Source organism: Coprinopsis cinerea (assembly GCF_000182895.1).
Source record: "Coprinopsis cinerea okayama7#130 chromosome 7 map unlocalized cont3.7, whole genome shotgun sequence".
Classification (NCBI taxonomy): domain Eukaryota; kingdom Fungi; phylum Basidiomycota; class Agaricomycetes; order Agaricales; family Psathyrellaceae; genus Coprinopsis; species Coprinopsis cinerea.
This window is the reverse complement of record NW_003307538.1, coordinates 2,665,758-2,684,480: the sequence shown is the minus strand read 5'-3', so window position 1 is coordinate 2,684,480 and position 18,723 is coordinate 2,665,758. Positions and strand designations below refer to the sequence as shown.

Below are 18,723 nucleotides of genomic sequence, written 5' to 3'. Positions count from 1 at the left end.
CCGCCGCTAATCTTGACGACCCTGCTATTGCTAGTATCTTCGCCCTCGTGAAACGGTGACGGCTCCTCGCTATTCACATCGCCTGGTAAAATGTTAGATTACGCACAGGCGAACACACTGTTTTAGCTACATGTCAATGGCCCTGCTTTGGTGTTCGGGCGTTCTCCCCCTCGCTGTAAGCAAAGGTGAGTATCTTCTGGGCGAACTGTGCGCGCGTTACTAACCCAAAATGAAACTTTTTGCCCCATTATAGATGAAGGTTAAGAAATACTAGAGACCGCCCGGTGTGTGGACGTCTCAGAGAAGAAGAGACCAAGGTTGGCTGTGGTAGCAGTAGTAGGCGCTCAAGCGCTAGCACCGCGGCCGGCCCAGAGTTGCGTGGTCCAGAAGCCGTAGCCAAACAAAAGGAATCCACGGGCCTACTAACAGCCGCTAACCCTGTTCTTGATGATCTTGCTCTCCGCCTCGACGCAGGGATTCTCATTACTCAAGGACTCAAGGTGAAGCCATCGTTCAATAATTGATCTGGTACATATAAACCTGTCTGTGGAAGTCCCGGATGTTATCCAGTACAGGGACAACAGGCTGAACCCTAACCCTCCCTCTTTACGGTCTTCCACCTGCTTTCGTAACTGAGGGAGGCGGTTCCTATTGCGATGTAAGTAACGCTTGCCTTGCCCCGTCCGGGAAGGGCCGAAGAAGAATGGCGTGCGGCGTCTATCCACCTCGTGGCCTACTCGTTGCTTGTGGATCCAGAAAGGCTGTTGGGCGCTTAATACATGCTTCTTACCACATCCACCATCCACCATCCTCTAAGCCTCGTCTGTCCAGGTGCGTCTTATGCCCGGACTGTCGCCCTTGTAGCAGACGCTGAACTTCGAATGCAGGACGGCCATTGGAAATGGTGGAGCCGGCACTGCAAGAGGAGGCTCTGGACCCGTTAGCTGCAGTGCTACCTCCTCAAGAAAGCGGGTCGGATATGAACAAGGTATGCACTATCTCAACAAGTGGTTATATCGGTGATCTAACAAGTTCCCGCCAGGATGATAGCAACTATGAAGGAACACTGGCGCCTCACTCGATTCTCCAGGTAGGTTCCTATCATTGTTCTCTCACTTGCCGTGCTCTATCTCACCCCGCTATTCAGCACGAAGCAAGTTGCGGCGGCTCAGAGGAAACCCTGACCAGACAATATAGTATTGGTGCTGAACCGCCGGGTACATCTGCGGACGGAGATATGGAACAGGTAAGCGAAACACCTCTTATCTCGCCCTCGTGCCTCTGATGTCGGAAATATGCGGCAACCGTCGGCACGGCTTACAACGGCTCTCCACGAATGCCGAGATCCCGAGCGTGGAAACGCACCCCAACTATGACGCAACGAGGATACCGCGGTTGGCCTTGCCGTGGCGACGGCTGGGAGGTCCGTTCCGACAGCGGAGCTGACGTGGCAACCGCGTCGCGACGGGGAGGTTTAGGGGCCAGCGCCGAGCCAGCGTTAGAGATTTCGTGGGCTGCCTAACGAGCTGTAGAGCAAGTGGAAATACAGAGGAATGAAAGGGGACATAACCGGGAGGTAAAGCACTACCAATTGCATGCACATATCGAAATACATGCAGATATACTGGCAGGGAATGTAAGATACGGCGCCAATAGTCAGAATCCAATCCAATTGCTTCAATGTACAAGTGCCTTCGCGTTGGGACTCCCTGGGATGCCTATAGGCAGGTCACAGATGGTTCAGTGGACAGCTGCCAGTGTCTGAAATGCCAGTAAAGCGTCAACCGATATGTTCATGTGGAGTTATGCGAGTACTCAACTTCACTCCAGTAGTCGTCGTGCACCGGCTTGCTCTTGCTGCTCGTCTCCAGGCAGGCCACATGCTCGCAGACTAAATTTGCGGAACAAACTTGCGTGGTTTCCAGCTGTGCCTGGTTGAGAAAGAGGGGGGGGGGGGGGAGAGAGAGATAGAGGAGTGGTTGGAGAGAGAATTGGAGAGAGAAACTCGCCACCCTCTGGAAACAGCCTCTTGCTGGTTGTCCCGACTCATGATGACTAGCCTGGGCCGAGTCAACAGGGCATCGAGATGGTGGCCAGAGAGGTGTCGCTCGAGGTGTAAGTTGTGGTGCGAGTTGCAACAGGCCGCGACGCGAGGACGATTTCGACGTATTTCACGCGCGAGTGATGCCATCAAAGTCCAAGATTGCCTCCCAACTGTCGAGACTCGTCACAAACCACGTTTCTAGCTAGCCGTTTTCTACTCCTAAGGGCCAAAAATAATAGAGTATAGTCTCAATACATGTATAATCCAATATATTCCATAAAATCGAATAGCTGTTGATCTGGGGAGGAGGTATGAGAGATGTAAGTGTCGGGAGCCTCAATGAGCCTGCCCTAAAGTAACCCATGGGCGCCTGTTGTTGGCCCAGCTCAAATGCTCGAGCAATTTGCAGCTGTTGTTAGACGTAGTATATGTACAACTGATGCGAGGTAATACAATGATTTATGTACTAGAAGAACATATAAAAGCTTGGTGTGATGTACAATGAAAAGTAAAGTGATGATGTGATGTGCAGTCTGTATGAGAGCCCACAGGTGACCGGCAGTGGTTCCAGCTGAGAAGAGCGAGTATGTGGGTAGAAGTTAAAACGAGCGTTGGCGCCATTCTGTAAGCTCATTTGACGAGGGAATGTGCTGGGATTCCAAAATTATATTCACAAGCTCTGGCGTTGCCATTTTGGTTAGTCTATCGAGCGTGAAGAATAGAAAATAAACATACCAGCTTTCTTGGTTGCCTTTGTCACCTTTGAGGGAATTTCACGTTCTTTAATCCACGCTTTGAGGTGCCGAACTGTCCATAGCTGGTGGTATATGAATCAGTCACTGTGACGCAAAATACAGATAAAAAAGAACAGCAAACGACTCACATTTAATGCTTTCTTGACGTCACCAGATGTAGGAACCGGCCCTGCTGCGGTCAGGTCTTCCACAACAATCTCCAAGTCTGAGTTTCTTCCTGAGCTTCGCAAAAGGCTGACCTGATCCAATGATAGTTAGCATCTATGAGAGATCAATGAGGAAGGTAATAAATACACTTACCTTTGGCTCTACGACGGTCCAAAGGACCTGAACGGTCTGGTCGAGATAGGCGTCACTCAGATATTCATCATCTTTGACTGGGATGTTCCGGTCTCCGCAGATGATACGGGCTGCATGACACGTGCGGATGAGCGGCAGCAAGAAGCCTCGCAGCGTGTTCGGCACTGCCAACTGCATCCCAGGAGGTGATCGTGCTCCTCAAAGTCAGGGATCCTGCAGTAAACTGGTGGTGCCCCCAATTTTCGTTGCCATCGTCCTTCGGAATTGCAGGGTCATTGGGGTTGGCATTTTCGATACGCTCGAGGAACTTGAGGAACTGAGGGCTAGCCTCTCGTGGAACAGACGATGGTGCAACGACTTTGGAGAGCTCTTGTAGGCCATCGATGAGATCCGCCGAATGAGAGATCGAAGGGAAATGTTGGAGCTGGGAGCGTAGTTTGACGAGGTCATGGGAGATCTCGATTGATGAGATATCTACAGGCCAGCGTCCCGACTGCTGACCTAGAAATAGCAGGTCAGAATAACGATAAATAAATGTGTAAGATTAGAAGAGAACTAGAAGAGAACGTACCAAAATCATCCTCGTCTTCATCAAATTGACCCAGCAACATTGCTGCTTTTCGTTGTCGCAAAGCATTGCTGCTGCTGCTTCCTCATATTCGTCATCGTCTTGGCGGACCTCCCCAATTTCCTCCTCGTCAGTCTCTTGCATGGATCTTGGAAGAATGTAGGAGTTCCAGAACCGGAAGATATCCTTGTAAGGCTCCGACAAGTCTTTGCCATCTTTCTTTCCTAAGTTCATCCCCTCGATGAGAAACTTCTTGTAAAAATCTGAATGCTTTCTGATACGGGAACTTGGAATTGGCACCGACAGGTTCGAGATACTTGTCGTTGTTGTGAATGAAGATCACCTAAATGGATGCACAGTAAATATCAGTTCATCAACACAGACAGTACTAACGCTCACCTGAATGCATGTGCGAGAGACGAGACCTGGGCCTGCTTTCTTGAAGTACTTTATCCCTCGGGATTTTGGGTCGGGCTTGATTTCTCCATCAATAAGCCATTCCGGTATCAATGAATTTTCTGAAAAGAGGTCAACGCGCGCACACTACAAGAACATTAGTGCTGTTCATACTCTTAAAGAAAAAACATTAAAGACTCACCATCGGGAGCTCTGGGTTACGGAAAACACCCTCTCTGAAGTTCCGAACCCCATCTTTGAATAGGATTGGTGGGAACAACAGCAATGAGAATCGCACCATCCTCCTATCGTCCAACGCCTCGTCCCAGACAAGCTTGCTGAGGAAGAAAGATGTTTCTCCCCGCTGCTTGTACTTGTCAGGTGCATAGAGTGAGGCTATGTCATCAGGAGCATCGAATATCACTGCTGCTGCTGCCTTTTTTCTGAGGTCCGAAATCAAGGTTCGTCGGAGACTGGACACAGCATGTTGAAACTTTAAAGGGGAGTAAGGACACAGTGTAACAGAGAGGTTATGTGACGGGCTTACCACTGCCTGAAATGCAGGTGACGTCTGCAGCTGGGGGTGGTATAGCTCATCGGTTTTCTCGTATAGCTCTGCAATAATAGCAATGCGTAGGGCCTGAGGCTGTTTCTCTTTTTCACGGGGGTACCGCCCTTCAAGACTGTTGGTATTAGGTCGGGGTTGCATGAACCAATCAGCGTCGATGAACATTTCGTTGTTGAGGTAGAAAGCTCGTGCGATATCTCCAATTTTTTTGTCATGTCCGGGGTGTCCTGTTGTTGGGTTTTGACGGTTGCCTACCGGTGGAGCGGTGTAGCTGCTGCTGTCGTCGCTATCAATACCGTCGTCCTCAGCTGTCCTGCCTTTCGCTTTCATCTTTTGTTTGGCTTTAGCCCTCTCTTGCTGCAGAAGCTGCCGTAGCTCTTGAAGCTCCTTGGTTAGGCGCTGATTTTCAAGCTGCTGCTCTTGCAGTTTCTATCACAATACACACGATGGTTCAGTTCGATGAATAGGGACTAAAAGAAAACAGCCACACCTTGCTCTGGTACTGCTGCAAGAGCTCGTCGCTTGACATTGGGACCGGAACATGGGACGTTGATGTCGACGTCGATGCCTGAGAGGACGCCTGCTGGCTGGGGTGGTGGTATGTGCTCTCGATATCAGTCTCGGAACGTAGTGAGAGCTCCTCCAAGTAGTTGTTGAGAGCTTCCTCTTCATCCGAGTCGTAGGCGACGGGCTTCTTGCCCTTGTTCTTGGACATTGCCAGTATGGCTGGGAGAAGAAGTAGTCCACGTCAACACAAGAGAGAGAGGAAAAAGAAAGAGAGGAAAGAAAAAAAAGCGAGCATACTTGACGTGAAATAAACCAAGGAATGGTTGCCGGTGGACCTTTCTAAAGAGGAAAGCCATGTGCCCCGGCTAATTATGAGTAACGTAACTCATATATTCCATTTATCGTGCTTCATATACCACTGAAAAACAGACATATTAGCTCATGACTCGTGAGTGATAATATTCAATGGAAAGTGACGAACCTAAATGTCATTCTACGAAGGCTGTGTCTAGCAGTAAGGAAGATACAATAACTGTGGGTAGATTTAACTATCTAGATCAGCATGCGAAGCAACTCTCGAACGCGGGAGAAACATGTCTGAATCTACGACATCGAAGACTAGGTAATCGGTTTCTTGCTCATTCACAGGGATTAAAACGGCACCACGGACAATAGAACGCGCAAAAAACAGCTCTGCACCTGTTTGAACAGCCCTCCTGACACGATAGAACCCCGCACCTGCATCCTTTGCACTCTGGTTTCTAGGAATTGGTGCGGTATATGGAAGGGCCAATGCGATTGGAATGGCGTCAGAATCTGGTGTTCCGGGGGCTTGAATGGTGAATAGTGCGAGTAGGCGAGCAAAGATGTCTCCTGTGGTTGTCTGAAGAATAACCGAGTCGTAGCGAGGGCGACCATGAAAAGAGGGGGAGCACCGAAGCAGGTCGCGTTCAATGTCCCATGACTCCTTCGAGGTGTAGACTACCTCCATTGAGCGGAATGAACGAACCTGTTACATGATTGAACACGATGTTACATCCGTGAACCCACAAAGGCCATAAGGCACGTACCAGTGTCGAGTTGCGGATGGTAATGTCGAGCCCATTCAATGAGCAGAAGTCGCTCAACGATTGGCTGAGATTGACCCCTTCAAAGAAGCGGGCATGCTCTCCAAGTTCTTCCTCGTAGTGGAAGTCAAATTGGTCCAGTGGGCGCGCCTTTCGAGGTCCTTGAGGTGCCTTGAGGGTAACATTTCCGAAGCTGAAGCGATGCTGAAGTTCTTCATCGGCGCAGTCCTCGGCGTCCTCGAGTGCTTCAAGATGAACGTCAATAATTGAGTCAATAAAGTCTATGACCTGGCCACGTTGGTCTGCGCTAAGAATCTATCGAGGTTGAAGGATTAGTGATTGAGGAAAGAACACACGGTCGGTTTACGCACCTGTTTGTCTGCGTCTTTGAAATTAGTCATATACTGATAATAGAACTTCAACGCGCGGTGCATTGTTTCAAAGGTTTTGGTCGTGTAGTTCCGCGTTACGCCTTTTGCAAAGATGTCTCCAGGAAGATGCATCTGAAGATGCATCTTCGGAAATAACCAGCTCTTGCCTTCGAAGAGATCTCCAAGCTTCTGTAAGGGTAAAGATGAGATAGGCGCCACACAGCTAGAGTATGTGTACCTTGATCTCTTCGCAGAACACTTGAAGTTCCTTCTCGATCTCTTTCACCGTGGACTCAGTATGAACTTCGAACGACGAGAATGCATTGAGGTTCAAGAAGATGCGGAGGCATCTCAGAATCTGGAGGGTTGGCTTATCGGATTTATCAATCACACCGTCGTATAGAATGAATGGAAAGAGCTGAGGTTTAAAAAGTTAATAGAAGTAAGCGACGGGGACCATTGTCATTTCTCACCCGCGCCAAATCTTCCCACTTGTTCGAGTCTTGAAATGATTTTTTAGTTGTGATGTTGTCGTAATGAGTCAGTCCAGGCCATCGTGGAACTGCGCTCGCCCTGCTGAAAGCTTAGGTGATTTGCTAGAGTCAAGAGGAATATCACAACAGACCTTGAATTAATTCGTTTCTGCACTTCCGGTGTTGAATAAGGACCACGATCGAAAATTTCGTAGAGCATCGCCAGAAGATGAGTTTTTGCCAGCCCACCAGGGTAATTATGCAGTCGGTCAAACGACAGGGCACGGTGAGGGTCCGAGTTCGCGATATCTGCAAAAGCATTCTGACGAGCCGAGTCAGCGGACAGTAAAGTTGAAATAGGAAATGGATACCTTGATCGGTCGGACGTTCAGCTCCTGAAGTTTCTTGCGTGCAGTGCCTTTGACTCGTTCTGGTGCATCAGGCCTTTCAAGTACATCAACCAGCTTTTGAGTGGTCTCCGCATTTCGATATTCCCAGTTGGTAAAGAATGTTGCAAGGTTGTCCTCGTCGACCAGACACACGGGGCACTGCTTAGTCTTTGATCCACGTATACCAGCCATCACTGCCCTAAATACTAGTCAGACGCAGCCCGGATATCATTATATCAGGAGGAACATGACATACTGCTCTTCATAGTCGGCCGAGAGCATCAGAATACATGGGAAGAGCCTTCGGACAACCCCATCCCCGCATTTGTAGTAAACCCCATCCTTTGAATGTGTTCTGATAGACTCGAGTATCTCTCGAAAACTATCGTGCCATACTACGCGCTTGTACTCCACCCATTCTGTGCTTCGGTTGGATTTCTTGTCCTTCTCTGGGATCTATGCAAGTTGTTAGGGGAACGCTAGTCTGAGCCATAGGTAAACCACGCACGATTGGAAGCCATCCGACCACACAACCTCCACCGATACCTTTCCCGTTCCTTATATGAGCGGGGAGGTTTGCAATCTTGGCATACACTGGGTACGCCTTCTTGCCCCCGAACGACGAGAGCTGTGTCTTATCAGCATAGACGATCAAACAGAGAGGTACTCCGTCGTCAGGTAAGTTGTCCTGTATCCCATAAGCCTCATTTCACACTCAAACGATTCCAATCATACCTCGATCTTTGCCCAGTCATCCCCTGTCCACGGCTCCGTGACAAAGCGCTCCCACATCTCATCGTCGTTCTTCTTGAACATTTTCACGCTCTCCCAAACAAACTCCGGTGCTAGTTTGGGGTTCTCGACCAGTTCAAGTGCCCACTTCCATACAGACCGCACCCAGACATTGTACTTGTGAGGTTCTTCCTTGAAGGGCACGTCAACAGTGTTGCATTCAAACTAATAGGGTACGATTAAGATACATTCAATACAGGACGTAATTCACATGACCAACAACATACAGGAGTTACAAGGCATGAGGCATCCTTCCAAGCATCGTGGATTGCCTGACTCCCGTTGAACGTGAGGGTATCCTTCCTATCGACACATTTGTTGATGAGGGAGAGCAGTTCCTTCACATCATCGTCGCGCATTGCGGAGCGAAAGATGAGTTTTGCAAATCGATAGTCGGCATCCGTTTGGAAAGGGAAGTATGGGGACTTCGACGTCAGAGATGGGAGGGGAACGCGTGTGTTGGCACTTGCACCTGGACGTCGCCGGCGTAGGTTGTACTGATCGGTCGTGATGTGTTCCGGTGCCCGCTTTCGTTTTGCGTGATGCTCGATTCGAATGTCGGAAGGTGGGTCCAATCTTTGTTGAGGTTGCCCTATCGGATTAGCTCAACCAGTGAGGGAATGCCGATGTGGGTTGATAATACAATACAGCGTACCTCGGGAGCGGAGAGATGAACCTGCTTCGGCGTTCATGCGCAAATTGGGCACGGGTTGCCTGGATGTCGCTGCGGATGAAACATGTGAGCAAGGACACCGGTCAGAACGATGCTTGTAACTCACATGTCTTACGAGTCTGGGACGGGCGAGGGGACAAGTTCTCCCAAGGATTCTTCGGTGGGTCAACAACAACATGGCCTGGGGCTGTATCTGGAAGAGCTTTGGAACCTGTCAGTGAGTCACCGCAGCACATCCTCTATGAAGATAAAGCTCTCACTGGCTGTACGTTTCGCCCATTGCTCCTGATCCTCTTTCAGCGCCCTTCGTTTGCCGCACGACTTGCTGTGGCTAATTTGCGCGGCTTTCTTCTCAAATACAGCATTACAGCCTGCTGTGCACCGGTGTTGCATCGTAGAGAGCTGAGGGGTGGGATTTCGAAAGGAAGGAGCGGAAACCGCTGTACTGAAGGTCAAAAGGCGGCTTGTGGGGTGCGACGGGAGAGGGTTCCCTGCCACGCCTCGTCAACAAAGCCGCATTCGTTCCCACGGTTATCCCATGGACCTGGGATCGTTGGGACGTCCAAGGCAACGTGGTGACGCCGGACCGTTTGATGAGATGGCGTTGCGAGGAACCCTTTGGGGCTCCCACGCACAATTCGTGGGGACCCCGGTCCGAGATTTCCGACAGACGTACACTGACTGGGGTCCTACTTGGTTATAGGAGCTGCTTCCAATGAACGCTAATGACAACGACACCTTCAACATAGCTCGGGCACAAACCACGTCTTCGAATGTGATCTCAATTGCTCAGAACTCGGGGGTTAGCAGAAGCACCATCGCTGTTGGGGATGTTCACCAGGTTATCTTCAATGTTTCTCGCGCCCCGGATGGTAAGTCTGCTGTGTACTAGGCCTTGCGCGCCGTGTAACGCATTTCGAATTAGACCAATCAAGGTTGAAAGAACCGGACATTCCACGGGGTGATGTCAATTCACACCCAGGGAGCACGGCGGAGCGAGAAGCGCAACAATTGTTGGCCAAAACACTGTCGGACTGGCTCTTTCATGGCACGAATTTTCGCGCCATCCACATCGAGAACCTCGAAAAATGGACCAGAGGAACACTCGCTTGGTTTCTCGAATCCGACTGGTACCAAGCATGGAAGGATGGTCCAGACCGGATCATATGGGGAACGGGGATGCGTGAGTTTCGCCCTTCAAACGGTTCGCGAGCTTGTTCCTTACTGTGGAAAATATAGCGGGCGCGGGGAAGACCGTTCTTGCGTAAGTAGTCTTCATCTGCGTCGTCAGGATTTCGTTAACGTTTCGAACCCCGCCGCCACCAGCTCCAGGACTATTCACGACATCGAGGAATACAAGGCGGCCTCCGATGCGAAAATATGCATAGTCTATGCGTACTTCCGCCACGCTGATTCCTTGACCACCAAGGAGACTCTCGAGGGATTCATACAGCAGTTCCTAGAGTGCGACCCTTCGTTGTCCAGCATTGTCGAGCCCCTCTACTCGCACCACCACCACTACAAGACTCGCCCAACCCTGGATGAGCTCCTCGACGTACTGAAACAGCTCGAGTCCCACTTCGACATCGTCTTCTACGTCCTTGATGGGGTGGATGATACACGGGTAGAGACGCAAATCGGGCTTGTTCGGGCAATTAAGGTGCTCAAGGGCAAGTTTGCTCTGACTTCCCAACCGCTCAAGCGCTTGGAGTCCGGGCTTCCTTCCGCACGAATGTACGAAGTGGTTGCGAAGGCCTTTGACATAGAGACTTTTGTTGCCCATCGGATTGAAGAAAACCCGGCCCTCCGCACGCTGCTGGACGAACACGACTACGTGCAACAGGCAACCTCGCAAATCGTCGAGAGATCGAATGGAATGTGAGCGGGCCTTTCCCTTGTGCGCCACCCTCGTTTGGACTGATGGTCGACTGTTGTAGGTTCCTACACGCTTCCCTCCAGCTGGAGAATCTCGAGCATTGTTTGAGCACCAGCACGATTCAGAGGTCTCTGGAACAGCTTCCGGAGGGGCTAGACAACATGTACGCTGTCATTGTTGGAAGGATCCAAGACCAGCCTTCAGAAAGCGCAGACGTCGGGATGCGGGCGTTGGTATGGCTGGTGTTTGGGCGAGAGTGCTTCACCGCCTCTGAGCTTTGCCATGCCCTCGCAATATGTCCTGAAACCGGCGTGTTTGAAGAAACCCGAATGGTGAAAGATAGCGCACTCATTTCGGCGTGCTGTGGTCTCGTGAAGATCGAAAAGGATACTGGGATTGTCCAGCTCATCCGTGAGTTCTTGTCAATTTTCCCTCTTTCCGTCTCTGATCATTCTCCTCACATAGACTCCACAGCCTTCGATGCTTTGAAGACGATCCTGGCGCAACGACTGCCTAACCCACACAGCCTCCTTTTCAACGTGACCTCGAGGCAACTTCTGGCATTCGGTATCCCAAATAATTCAGGGAAACTCAAAACGAAGATGGATCTTGACGCCGCCCTTCATCAACATCCCATTCTACCCTATTCATACAGACACTGGGCCGACCATGCCTTGGAATGTCTATCTTGCCATGAGTTCTCAGAGGTCGTGCTCGAATTTATCCGAAAATGCCACTCATTCCCTTATGTTTTCGCTCGCTACACAGGTCGTTCTGACGGTTTGGACTACCTCTCCCCCATACACATCGTCGCACGACACGGCTTCCACGGTCTTCTGCTCCCGCTGTCGTTGGGTGCACCAAAAGGATGGGCCACGCTCAGGACCATAGGCGAGCATATGTCAACGCCCTTAATGATCGCTTCCCAATACGGCCAGGAGGAGGTTGTCGAGCGCTTGCTTGAATACAACAATCGCCTCAGGAGTGGCATCGGATGCATGAGTCTACTACTACTACGACTTGGCCCGTGCCCGTTCGCAACCAAAACGGTCAATCTTCAAGATGACAAGGGCAGGACGGCTTTGATGTATGCATCGGCCAACGGGCACACTGGGATTGTGCAGCGTCTTCTCGAGCAGGGCAAACTCGACCCCAACATACGCGACAAGTCTGGATGGACGGCTTTGATGCACGCGTCTAGCGAGGGACATCTCGACATCGTGCTGCGGCTAATGGGTTACAGAGGGCTCCACGTCAACGTCGTAGACGGTGAAGGATGGTCGGCTGTTTTCCATGCTTTATGGAGAGGGCACGAGGAAATCGTGCAGCACCTACTTGGTTTCCGTGACGTCCAAGTCGGAGGGACGGACAAGGCTGGGCGGACAGCTTTGATGTGCGCGATCGGCAGCCGTCGTCGAAGTCTTGTTTCACAGATTCTGGGACGACCAGACACGGAAATCAATGCGAGGGACCACAAAGGGTGGACAGCGCTGATGTATGCATCGAATGAAGGGCTCGAACACATCGTCGAGGACCTTCTCCGTCACGCAGACATCCAAACCAACCTCAAAGATGACACCGGCAGAACCGCTTTAATCTTTGCTTCATCCAACGGTCACACGGGCGTTGTAAGACGCCTCATTCGACATGCCAGCACACTGGTTAACCTCCCAGATCGGGAGGGGAAGACGGCGTTGATTCATGCATCGCTGAATGGCCGTGGAGAGACGGTGGAGGAGCTGCTTGGCCACAGCGCGGTGCAGGTCAATCTGAAGGACAAACATGACCGGAGGACGGCCTTGATGTATGCGGCAAGGGACAACCACGAAGACGCCGTTCGCGCCCTGCTTTCCCATCCGCATATCCGGGCAAACGAACAGGACAGGCTCGGGTGGACCGCCCTGATGCTCGCAGCCAGGAATGGCCATAGTGGCACTGTGAAGCCCTTGCTACAACATAAACCCATCCTCGTCAATGTCGAGGCTCGCCATGGATGGACGGCACTGATTTACGCCTCGATGAACGCCTGTGAAGGCGTCGCAAAGCAGTTGCTGGAGCATCACGACATTGACGTCAACAGAAAGGATAACAAGGGAAGGACAGCCTTGATCTACGCCTCGATGACCGGCCGCGATGCCATCGTTCAGAGTCTAGTTGACCACAAGGATACCAAGGTCAACCTTGAAGACGACGAAGGGAAGACATGTCTGATGTATGCGCTAATGCGAGGCCACGATGATGCTGCCCAGATCCTCCAGCTCAAAGACGCCATCGTCCCCGTCAGGATCGACAATGGAGGAATCGCGATGGTCATCGCTGCCCTCAAGGGTGACCCCGAGTTTGTATATCTTCTCGAGACTGCAGGCGTCAAACTTCTCCAGAGCCCCAAAAAGAAGCTTTCTTCATTGGACAGTGTATTTTGTATCAGTAGTAAGTAGTAGCGTTGCACGGAAGATGCGCATTGAAGTAAAAAAGGATATGTAATAAGGAGCTGCGAATTGTTGGAATAAATCCGTACCAGACAAGTGCGGTGGTTGCATGTAATCGAATCAGGTTAGAATATGGACATCAACGAGCATTCCCGTCCAATAGTTATTCAATGCTACAAAATACATTATTTCTGGGAGACGGGATGATTACAAGCAAAGTGCTTGCGCTCGTCCCAAGATAATTTGGTAATAGGAAGACTGCCAGCCACCGAAACTCGCTGGTCGCGAGGAATACCCTCCAACGAGCGAGCATAAGTAGCGATCGAGTGGGCCGCAGCTTTCGCGTTGTTAACCCAGAATGGAACGTTAAGGTTCTCCACCGTGTCGCATAACAGGTGGTAGCACTTGTCGTATGCAACTTCAGCCTCTCCTCCCCACCTGTGAAGCCGCGAGCCATGAGAAAAGGTTATATGGCAGGTAGCGTAGCAGGAAGACATACTGTTCGACTCCCTCTTCCGTCTTTAAGCCCGAGGCACCGGTAAGAACACCACCAACTGGAATCCCAACTTGCAAGAAGGGATCATAGTCGCTAGACCCACTAAACGCCGCAGGAGCAGTCTTCAGCCCTCTCGCCTCGAACCAATCCTGATACAGCTTCTCAATCTTATCACTGCCCGCCGGCCCGACAAGTCCATAATCACTTCCATCTCCGTCATGGACAAAGTACGCCGCATTCGGGGAGGCGAGCATGTCAAAATTGAGGTAGAGAGCGATCTTCTGGCGTTCCTCGTCGGAGAGGTTGGTGACGTGGTATTCTGAGCCGACGAGCCCGAATTCTTCGGTCGTCCAGAACCCGAAGCGGACGGCGTTCTTGACGCGGTACTTTGTGAGGTGGAGCGCGATCTCGAGGACAGCGATGGTTCCGGATCCGTCGTCGTTGATACCCTTTCCAAGGCGTCAGTATGAGGTCTATCAAATGACAAGGATTCAAGTGCCTACAGGACCAGCAGGAACCGAATCGGTATGCGCTCCCGCAAAGACGATGTTCTCCTTGTCCCCGATCTTAGACGTAGCGATCACATTGCTCGAGTATCGAATCTCAGTCAACCCTGTTGCCCGCAGGTTACCAACCACCTCCTCGCCGCGTTCAATGGCAGCCTTCAGAGCGTTTCCCTGGATACCAGAGAGACCAGCGACAGGTACATATGGTCCAACATCCGGACGGCTGGGCAGCGACAGTGTCGCCGAGCCTACATTGCCATCGGCGTTGTTGTAGATGATGGCGCCTGTAGCTCCAGCGGCGCCGGCTAGGGCGACTTTCAATCCGAACTCGCACTCTCCACGGAGGATGAGGGCGATGTTTCCTGCGACTCTATCCGGGAAGTCGGCCTGGTGTGACATATGAGAACCGAAAGGCAATGCAGACTATGGGATCCACTCACCGCGGTGCATCCAAGGGCATCGACGGGAACGAGGGGCGCCTCGACGTTCCCAGTCGGTCCATACGTGAATGTCGTAGTCTCATACGACACATCATTCGCAGAGAACGAAACGCGGCTCTCCGAGTACTGGTACGGGAAGGTCTGCAGATAGGTGTCATAGTATCCCGTCTGGTCGAGCAGTCGCTTGATGTAGTTGACAGTCGCGTTGTGTCCCTTCGAGCCAAAGGCGCGATTCCTGTTACTGAGGTCGGAGAACTTCTCAAACTGGCGTGCGTGGTGCAGGAGGTTGTTCGCGTGAATCGAAGCTTGGAGTTTCTCCGAGTCGACGAGGGGCCGTCGAGGACCTATACCCGCTATGTCTGCTTCATCCGCGTCTGATGTACCGAGGACGAAAGAACGCAGGGAGAGTGATAAACCCAGGAGATAGAGTGAGGGTTTCATGATTGGGTTGGGGGATCTGAGGCGGGGTGCTTCGTGCACTTTATCATTTGGGCGGTTAAGCGGGTCTGAAGAAGTCGTTCAATGAATGGCGACATGCTTGCTGTGCTCTGGAGACACATGGAAGAAGTTCGCCTCCCTCGCGAACAAATGTAGCAGAGATTCATCGGAATGCGAAGAAGAACCACGACCCATGCAGCGTGACCAGCATTGCGCCATTCGAAGTCCTGTATGGATCGAGGGTTGGTGAATAAATGGCCTGGATTGGTTGCCTTTTCTACTCACAGAGTGTGGATGCGGAGTTCTTGGTTCACATCTGCCAGGCTGGGCTCATGCTCTGTATCGCGACAAACCGCCCAGCCGCCCAGCAGAAATTCTCGTTGGGGTTGGACTGGAATCCGAGCCTTCGCATCCCCGACCCTGGTTCATGTCCATCTGTTCGTATTCGCCATTGTGAGTCGACCTTGAAGCTTGACACTTCAGACTGGCAAGTCAGAAACGCGCTTTCATGAACGAGGATATGAATCTGGAGAGAGAGGGACTGAACTCGAGCGTCCAGTGTCTGGACGCCGACGCGGCAATCAGCATTGTGGGAATCTGACATCAAATCCCCACAGCGGCATTCCATCACACCTTGAGTCCTTTCGACCCAAACGCCCATCCAAACCGCAGGTCCGCAGTAATTTCAACGGTACATAACATGCTATCCAAGCTCTACACACAGTTAACTTCAAGGATGACGTCCAAAACCTCCCTCACCCTCGCCCAGCGCCAACGAGTCGCCCAAGACACGATTAAGCGCTCGCCCCAGATCATCGCCGAACACGCCAGTGCCGGCGGTAATGAGGGACCTCTCCGAAGCGCCACAGCCGATTCCACATTCATTTCTGAACAACTTCCTTCATTGGACCAGTCCAAGTGTCCGAATGCACCAGAGAGCCAGGTGCAGTTGGTCAATTCGGACGCGTTTACGGCTGCTAGGCGCTTGATTGAGGAGGTTCCTGAGGCGCATGGGAGTGTTGCGGTGTTGAACTTGGCTAGTGATGTGTATAGAGCTGGGGGGTGGGTACAGACGTTGTCGAAGACTCAGGTACGTCAAGCTCCGATCACTGTCGTCTCTTCTATTTTGCTCGCAATAAGCTGAGGGCTGACCCATCTAATCCATTACAGGAAGAAGCGCTCTGCTACTCCTCTACGCTCTACGAAACACTGAAAGAGTCGTACTACCCCTGGCCAAACGTCGGACCCGGCTCCGTCGCAGGCGTCTTCTCCCCAGGTGTAGTCATCTTCAAAGACGACCTCGACAACGGCTGCGGAGAACTCCCCGCTGCAGACCGCCGCATCGTCTCCGTGATCACAGTCGCTGCGCCGCGGAACCGCCTACTAACAGAAGACGGGGAGAACTTTCAGAATCCTTCCGTACTCGAAGATCTACAAGGCAAGATCCGCCTTGTCTACCGGATGGCTGCGCATCATGGGCAGCAATACCTCATTCTTGGTGAGTAGTAGGCTCTCTTCCGAGTCTAGATCTCTGGCGCTGCGCATTGCGATATCCCGGGCCCGTCTCACCTGTCGTACTCCAGGCGCGATGGGATGCGGTGCATACCGCTGTCCCCCCAAACTCGTCGCAACCCAGATGAAAGAAATCCTTCTCGAACCAGAATTCAACGGGTGGTTCAAATGGGTCATCTTCGCGATCTACAGTCGACCAGATAACGGACCTACCAACTTTGACATCTTCTCCGAGATTTTCAAAGACACCACAATCGGGAAGAAAGAATTGATTTAAGAATACAGTTAAATTTCACCTTGTTTTTGCTACTGCAGTGTTGTTTTACAACTCGTCAACGACATGGTTGCAAGCACGGTGCTTACGCTCCTCGTACGGGACAGACGCGAGCGAAAGCGAACCAACAGACTCGCGTTGGTCACGAGGAATCCCATCCAGCGACCGTGCAAACGTAGCAATCGAATGCGCAGCAGCCTTTGCGTTGTTAAGCCACACCGGGACGTTCAAGTTCTCCACCGTATCGCATGCAAGATGGTAGCACTGGTCATACGCAACACCAACCTCTCCTCCCCACCTGCTCACTCATCAGCAACAAATCGCAAAAGAAAAGGAAGAAGGCTGGGTGGACTCACATTTCGACGCCCTCAGCAGACTTGAGTCCTCCAGCACCAGTAAGCACACCTCCGACAGGAATCCCAACCTGCAAGAACGGATCATAATCACTCGACCCACTAAACGCACCCGCAGCTGTCTTCAACCCCCTCGCATCATACCACTCCTGATACACCTTCTCAATATAATCGCTCCCGGGGGGCCCGGCCAGCCCAAACGTGCTCCCATCTCCATCATGGATAAAGTACCCCGCATTCGGCGAGGCGAGCATGTCAAAGTTGAGGTAGAGCGCGATCTTTTGGCGTTCCTCTTCGGAGAGGTTGGAGACGTGGTATTCGGAGCCTACCAAACCGAATTCTTCGGTCGTCCAGAACCCGAAGCGGACGGCGTTTTTGACGCGGTATTTTGTCAGTTGGAGGGCGATTTCGAGGATGGCGATGGTGCCTGAGCCGTCGTCGTTGATTCCCTGCGTGGTGGAATGTGGTTAAAGAAGAGCATATGTTTTGAAGTGTATGAGATAGACTCACGGGACCAGCAGCGACGGAATCGGTGTGTGCACCCGCGAACACGATGTTGTTCTTGTCTCCTCCCTTGGTGGTGGCGATAACATTGCTCGACCACCTCGTCTCGATGAAAGCCGTAGTCGAGAGCTTGCCTACGACCTCGTTGCCTTCGGCGATGGCAGCTACCAACGCCTTACCTTCCAGACCGGAGATACCGCCAACAGGCACGTAAGGCCCGACGTCAGGTCGAGTTACTTCGCCCAAGGTTCCACCACTTCCGAGTCCAGCATCGATGTTGTTGTAGACCACGACCCCAGCGGCACCCGATGCACCTGCCAATGCGACCTTTTGGCCGAAGGGGCATTCACCACGTTGGACGAGAGCGAGGTTGCCGGCGACAGCATCGGGGTAGTCTTCCTAGACTCAACATGAGCATGGTAGGTAACGCAGAAGAGAAGGATAGACGTACCCTTGTGCAGCCAAGCCCATTAACGGGCACGAGAGGCGCTTCAACCTCACCCGCAGGCCCATACGAGAACGGCGCAGTCACATACTCCCGCCCATCCACCGAGAACTTGGCCGTACCCTCCGAATAAGGATACGGGAACGTCTGGAGGTAGGTATCATAATACCCCGTCCGATCGAGGAGCCTCTTGATGTACGCAACAGTCGCGTTATGGCCTTTAGAGCCAAAAGCCCGCGTGTTGCCGCTGAGCTTGGAGAACTCGAGGAGCTGGCGCGCGTGTCCGAGAAGCTTGCCTCTGTTGATCGAAGCTTGGAGTTTGTCAGAGTCGACGAGGGGCGGGCGGGGTCGGATGCCGGCTGCTTCCAGGTCGATGTCGGCTTCGGAGGTGTGGGTGTCTTGAGCGGTGGAGAGAGGGGAGAGGGCTAGCGCCAGAGCGAGTCCGACGAAGGGGAGGGGGAGTTTCATGGTTGGACGCGGATTGGGACTTGGTGTGAGGCGGCAGTCCGCTTGAATGGGCTTTCCGGGAAACGAAGAGCTTATTACT

General features: G+C 52.0%; 7 protein-coding genes across 7 annotated transcripts; 3 read left to right on the top strand and 4 right to left on the bottom strand.

The window, feature by feature from the left end:
- Positions 1 to 779: 779 nt before the first annotated feature.
- On the top strand, positions 780 to 1,895 carry CC1G_14909 (hypothetical protein; the record flags this gene model as incomplete). Its single annotated transcript, XM_002910886.1, has 5 exons — positions 780 to 831; positions 888 to 988; positions 1,043 to 1,090; positions 1,148 to 1,246; positions 1,872 to 1,895. 5 exons carry the CDS (start codon positions 780 to 782, stop codon positions 1,893 to 1,895), a joined length of 324 nt encoding a protein of 107 aa, XP_002910932.1.
- A 748-nt stretch (positions 1,896 to 2,643) lies between these two features.
- CC1G_05928 (hypothetical protein) lies at positions 2,644 to 5,346 on the bottom strand (the record flags this gene model as incomplete). The annotated part of the gene is made up of 11 exons (XM_001831777.2): positions 2,644 to 2,723; positions 2,780 to 2,861; positions 2,928 to 3,038; positions 3,100 to 3,209; positions 3,265 to 3,595; positions 3,671 to 3,919; positions 3,972 to 4,010; positions 4,067 to 4,210; positions 4,266 to 4,556; positions 4,611 to 5,060; positions 5,122 to 5,346. 11 exons carry the CDS (start codon positions 5,344 to 5,346, stop codon positions 2,644 to 2,646), a joined length of 2,112 nt encoding a protein of 703 aa, XP_001831829.2.
- A 336-nt stretch (positions 5,347 to 5,682) lies between these two features.
- Positions 5,683 to 9,296, bottom strand: CC1G_05927 (hypothetical protein; the record flags this gene model as incomplete). The annotated part of the gene is made up of 14 exons (XM_001831776.2): positions 5,683 to 6,147; positions 6,209 to 6,520; positions 6,577 to 6,765; positions 6,815 to 6,994; positions 7,050 to 7,149; positions 7,202 to 7,371; positions 7,421 to 7,637; positions 7,695 to 7,894; positions 7,947 to 8,126; positions 8,174 to 8,395; positions 8,458 to 8,822; positions 8,886 to 8,954; positions 9,010 to 9,114; positions 9,164 to 9,296. 14 exons carry the CDS (start codon positions 9,294 to 9,296, stop codon positions 5,683 to 5,685), a joined length of 2,907 nt encoding a protein of 968 aa, XP_001831828.2.
- A 145-nt stretch (positions 9,297 to 9,441) lies between these two features.
- Positions 9,442 to 13,217, top strand: CC1G_05926 (ankyrin repeat domain-containing protein 50; the record flags this gene model as incomplete). The annotated part of the gene is made up of 7 exons (XM_001831775.2): positions 9,442 to 9,543; positions 9,607 to 9,775; positions 9,829 to 10,086; positions 10,143 to 10,167; positions 10,230 to 10,781; positions 10,841 to 11,190; positions 11,245 to 13,217. 7 exons carry the CDS (start codon positions 9,442 to 9,444, stop codon positions 13,215 to 13,217), a joined length of 3,429 nt encoding a protein of 1,142 aa, XP_001831827.2.
- Positions 13,218 to 13,347: 130 nt separating this feature from the next.
- On the bottom strand, positions 13,348 to 15,091 carry CC1G_05925 (LAP1; the record flags this gene model as incomplete). The annotated part of the gene is made up of 4 exons (XM_001831774.2): positions 13,348 to 13,646; positions 13,708 to 14,153; positions 14,208 to 14,597; positions 14,651 to 15,091. The coding sequence occupies 4 exons, from the start codon at positions 15,089 to 15,091 to the stop codon at positions 13,394 to 13,396; spliced, it is 1,530 nt and encodes a 509-aa protein (XP_001831826.1). The 3' UTR covers positions 13,348 to 13,393.
- Positions 15,092 to 15,824: 733 nt separating this feature from the next.
- Positions 15,825 to 16,877, top strand: CC1G_05924 (hypothetical protein; the record flags this gene model as incomplete). The annotated part of the gene is made up of 3 exons (XM_001831773.2): positions 15,825 to 16,178; positions 16,259 to 16,586; positions 16,672 to 16,877. The coding sequence occupies 3 exons, from the start codon at positions 15,825 to 15,827 to the stop codon at positions 16,875 to 16,877; spliced, it is 888 nt and encodes a 295-aa protein (XP_001831825.2).
- A 45-nt stretch (positions 16,878 to 16,922) lies between these two features.
- Positions 16,923 to 18,644, bottom strand: CC1G_05923 (LAP1; the record flags this gene model as incomplete). The annotated part of the gene is made up of 4 exons (XM_001831772.1): positions 16,923 to 17,172; positions 17,231 to 17,676; positions 17,738 to 18,130; positions 18,183 to 18,644. The coding sequence occupies 4 exons, from the start codon at positions 18,642 to 18,644 to the stop codon at positions 16,923 to 16,925; spliced, it is 1,551 nt and encodes a 516-aa protein (XP_001831824.1).
- Between the last annotated feature and the right edge of the window lie 79 nt (positions 18,645 to 18,723).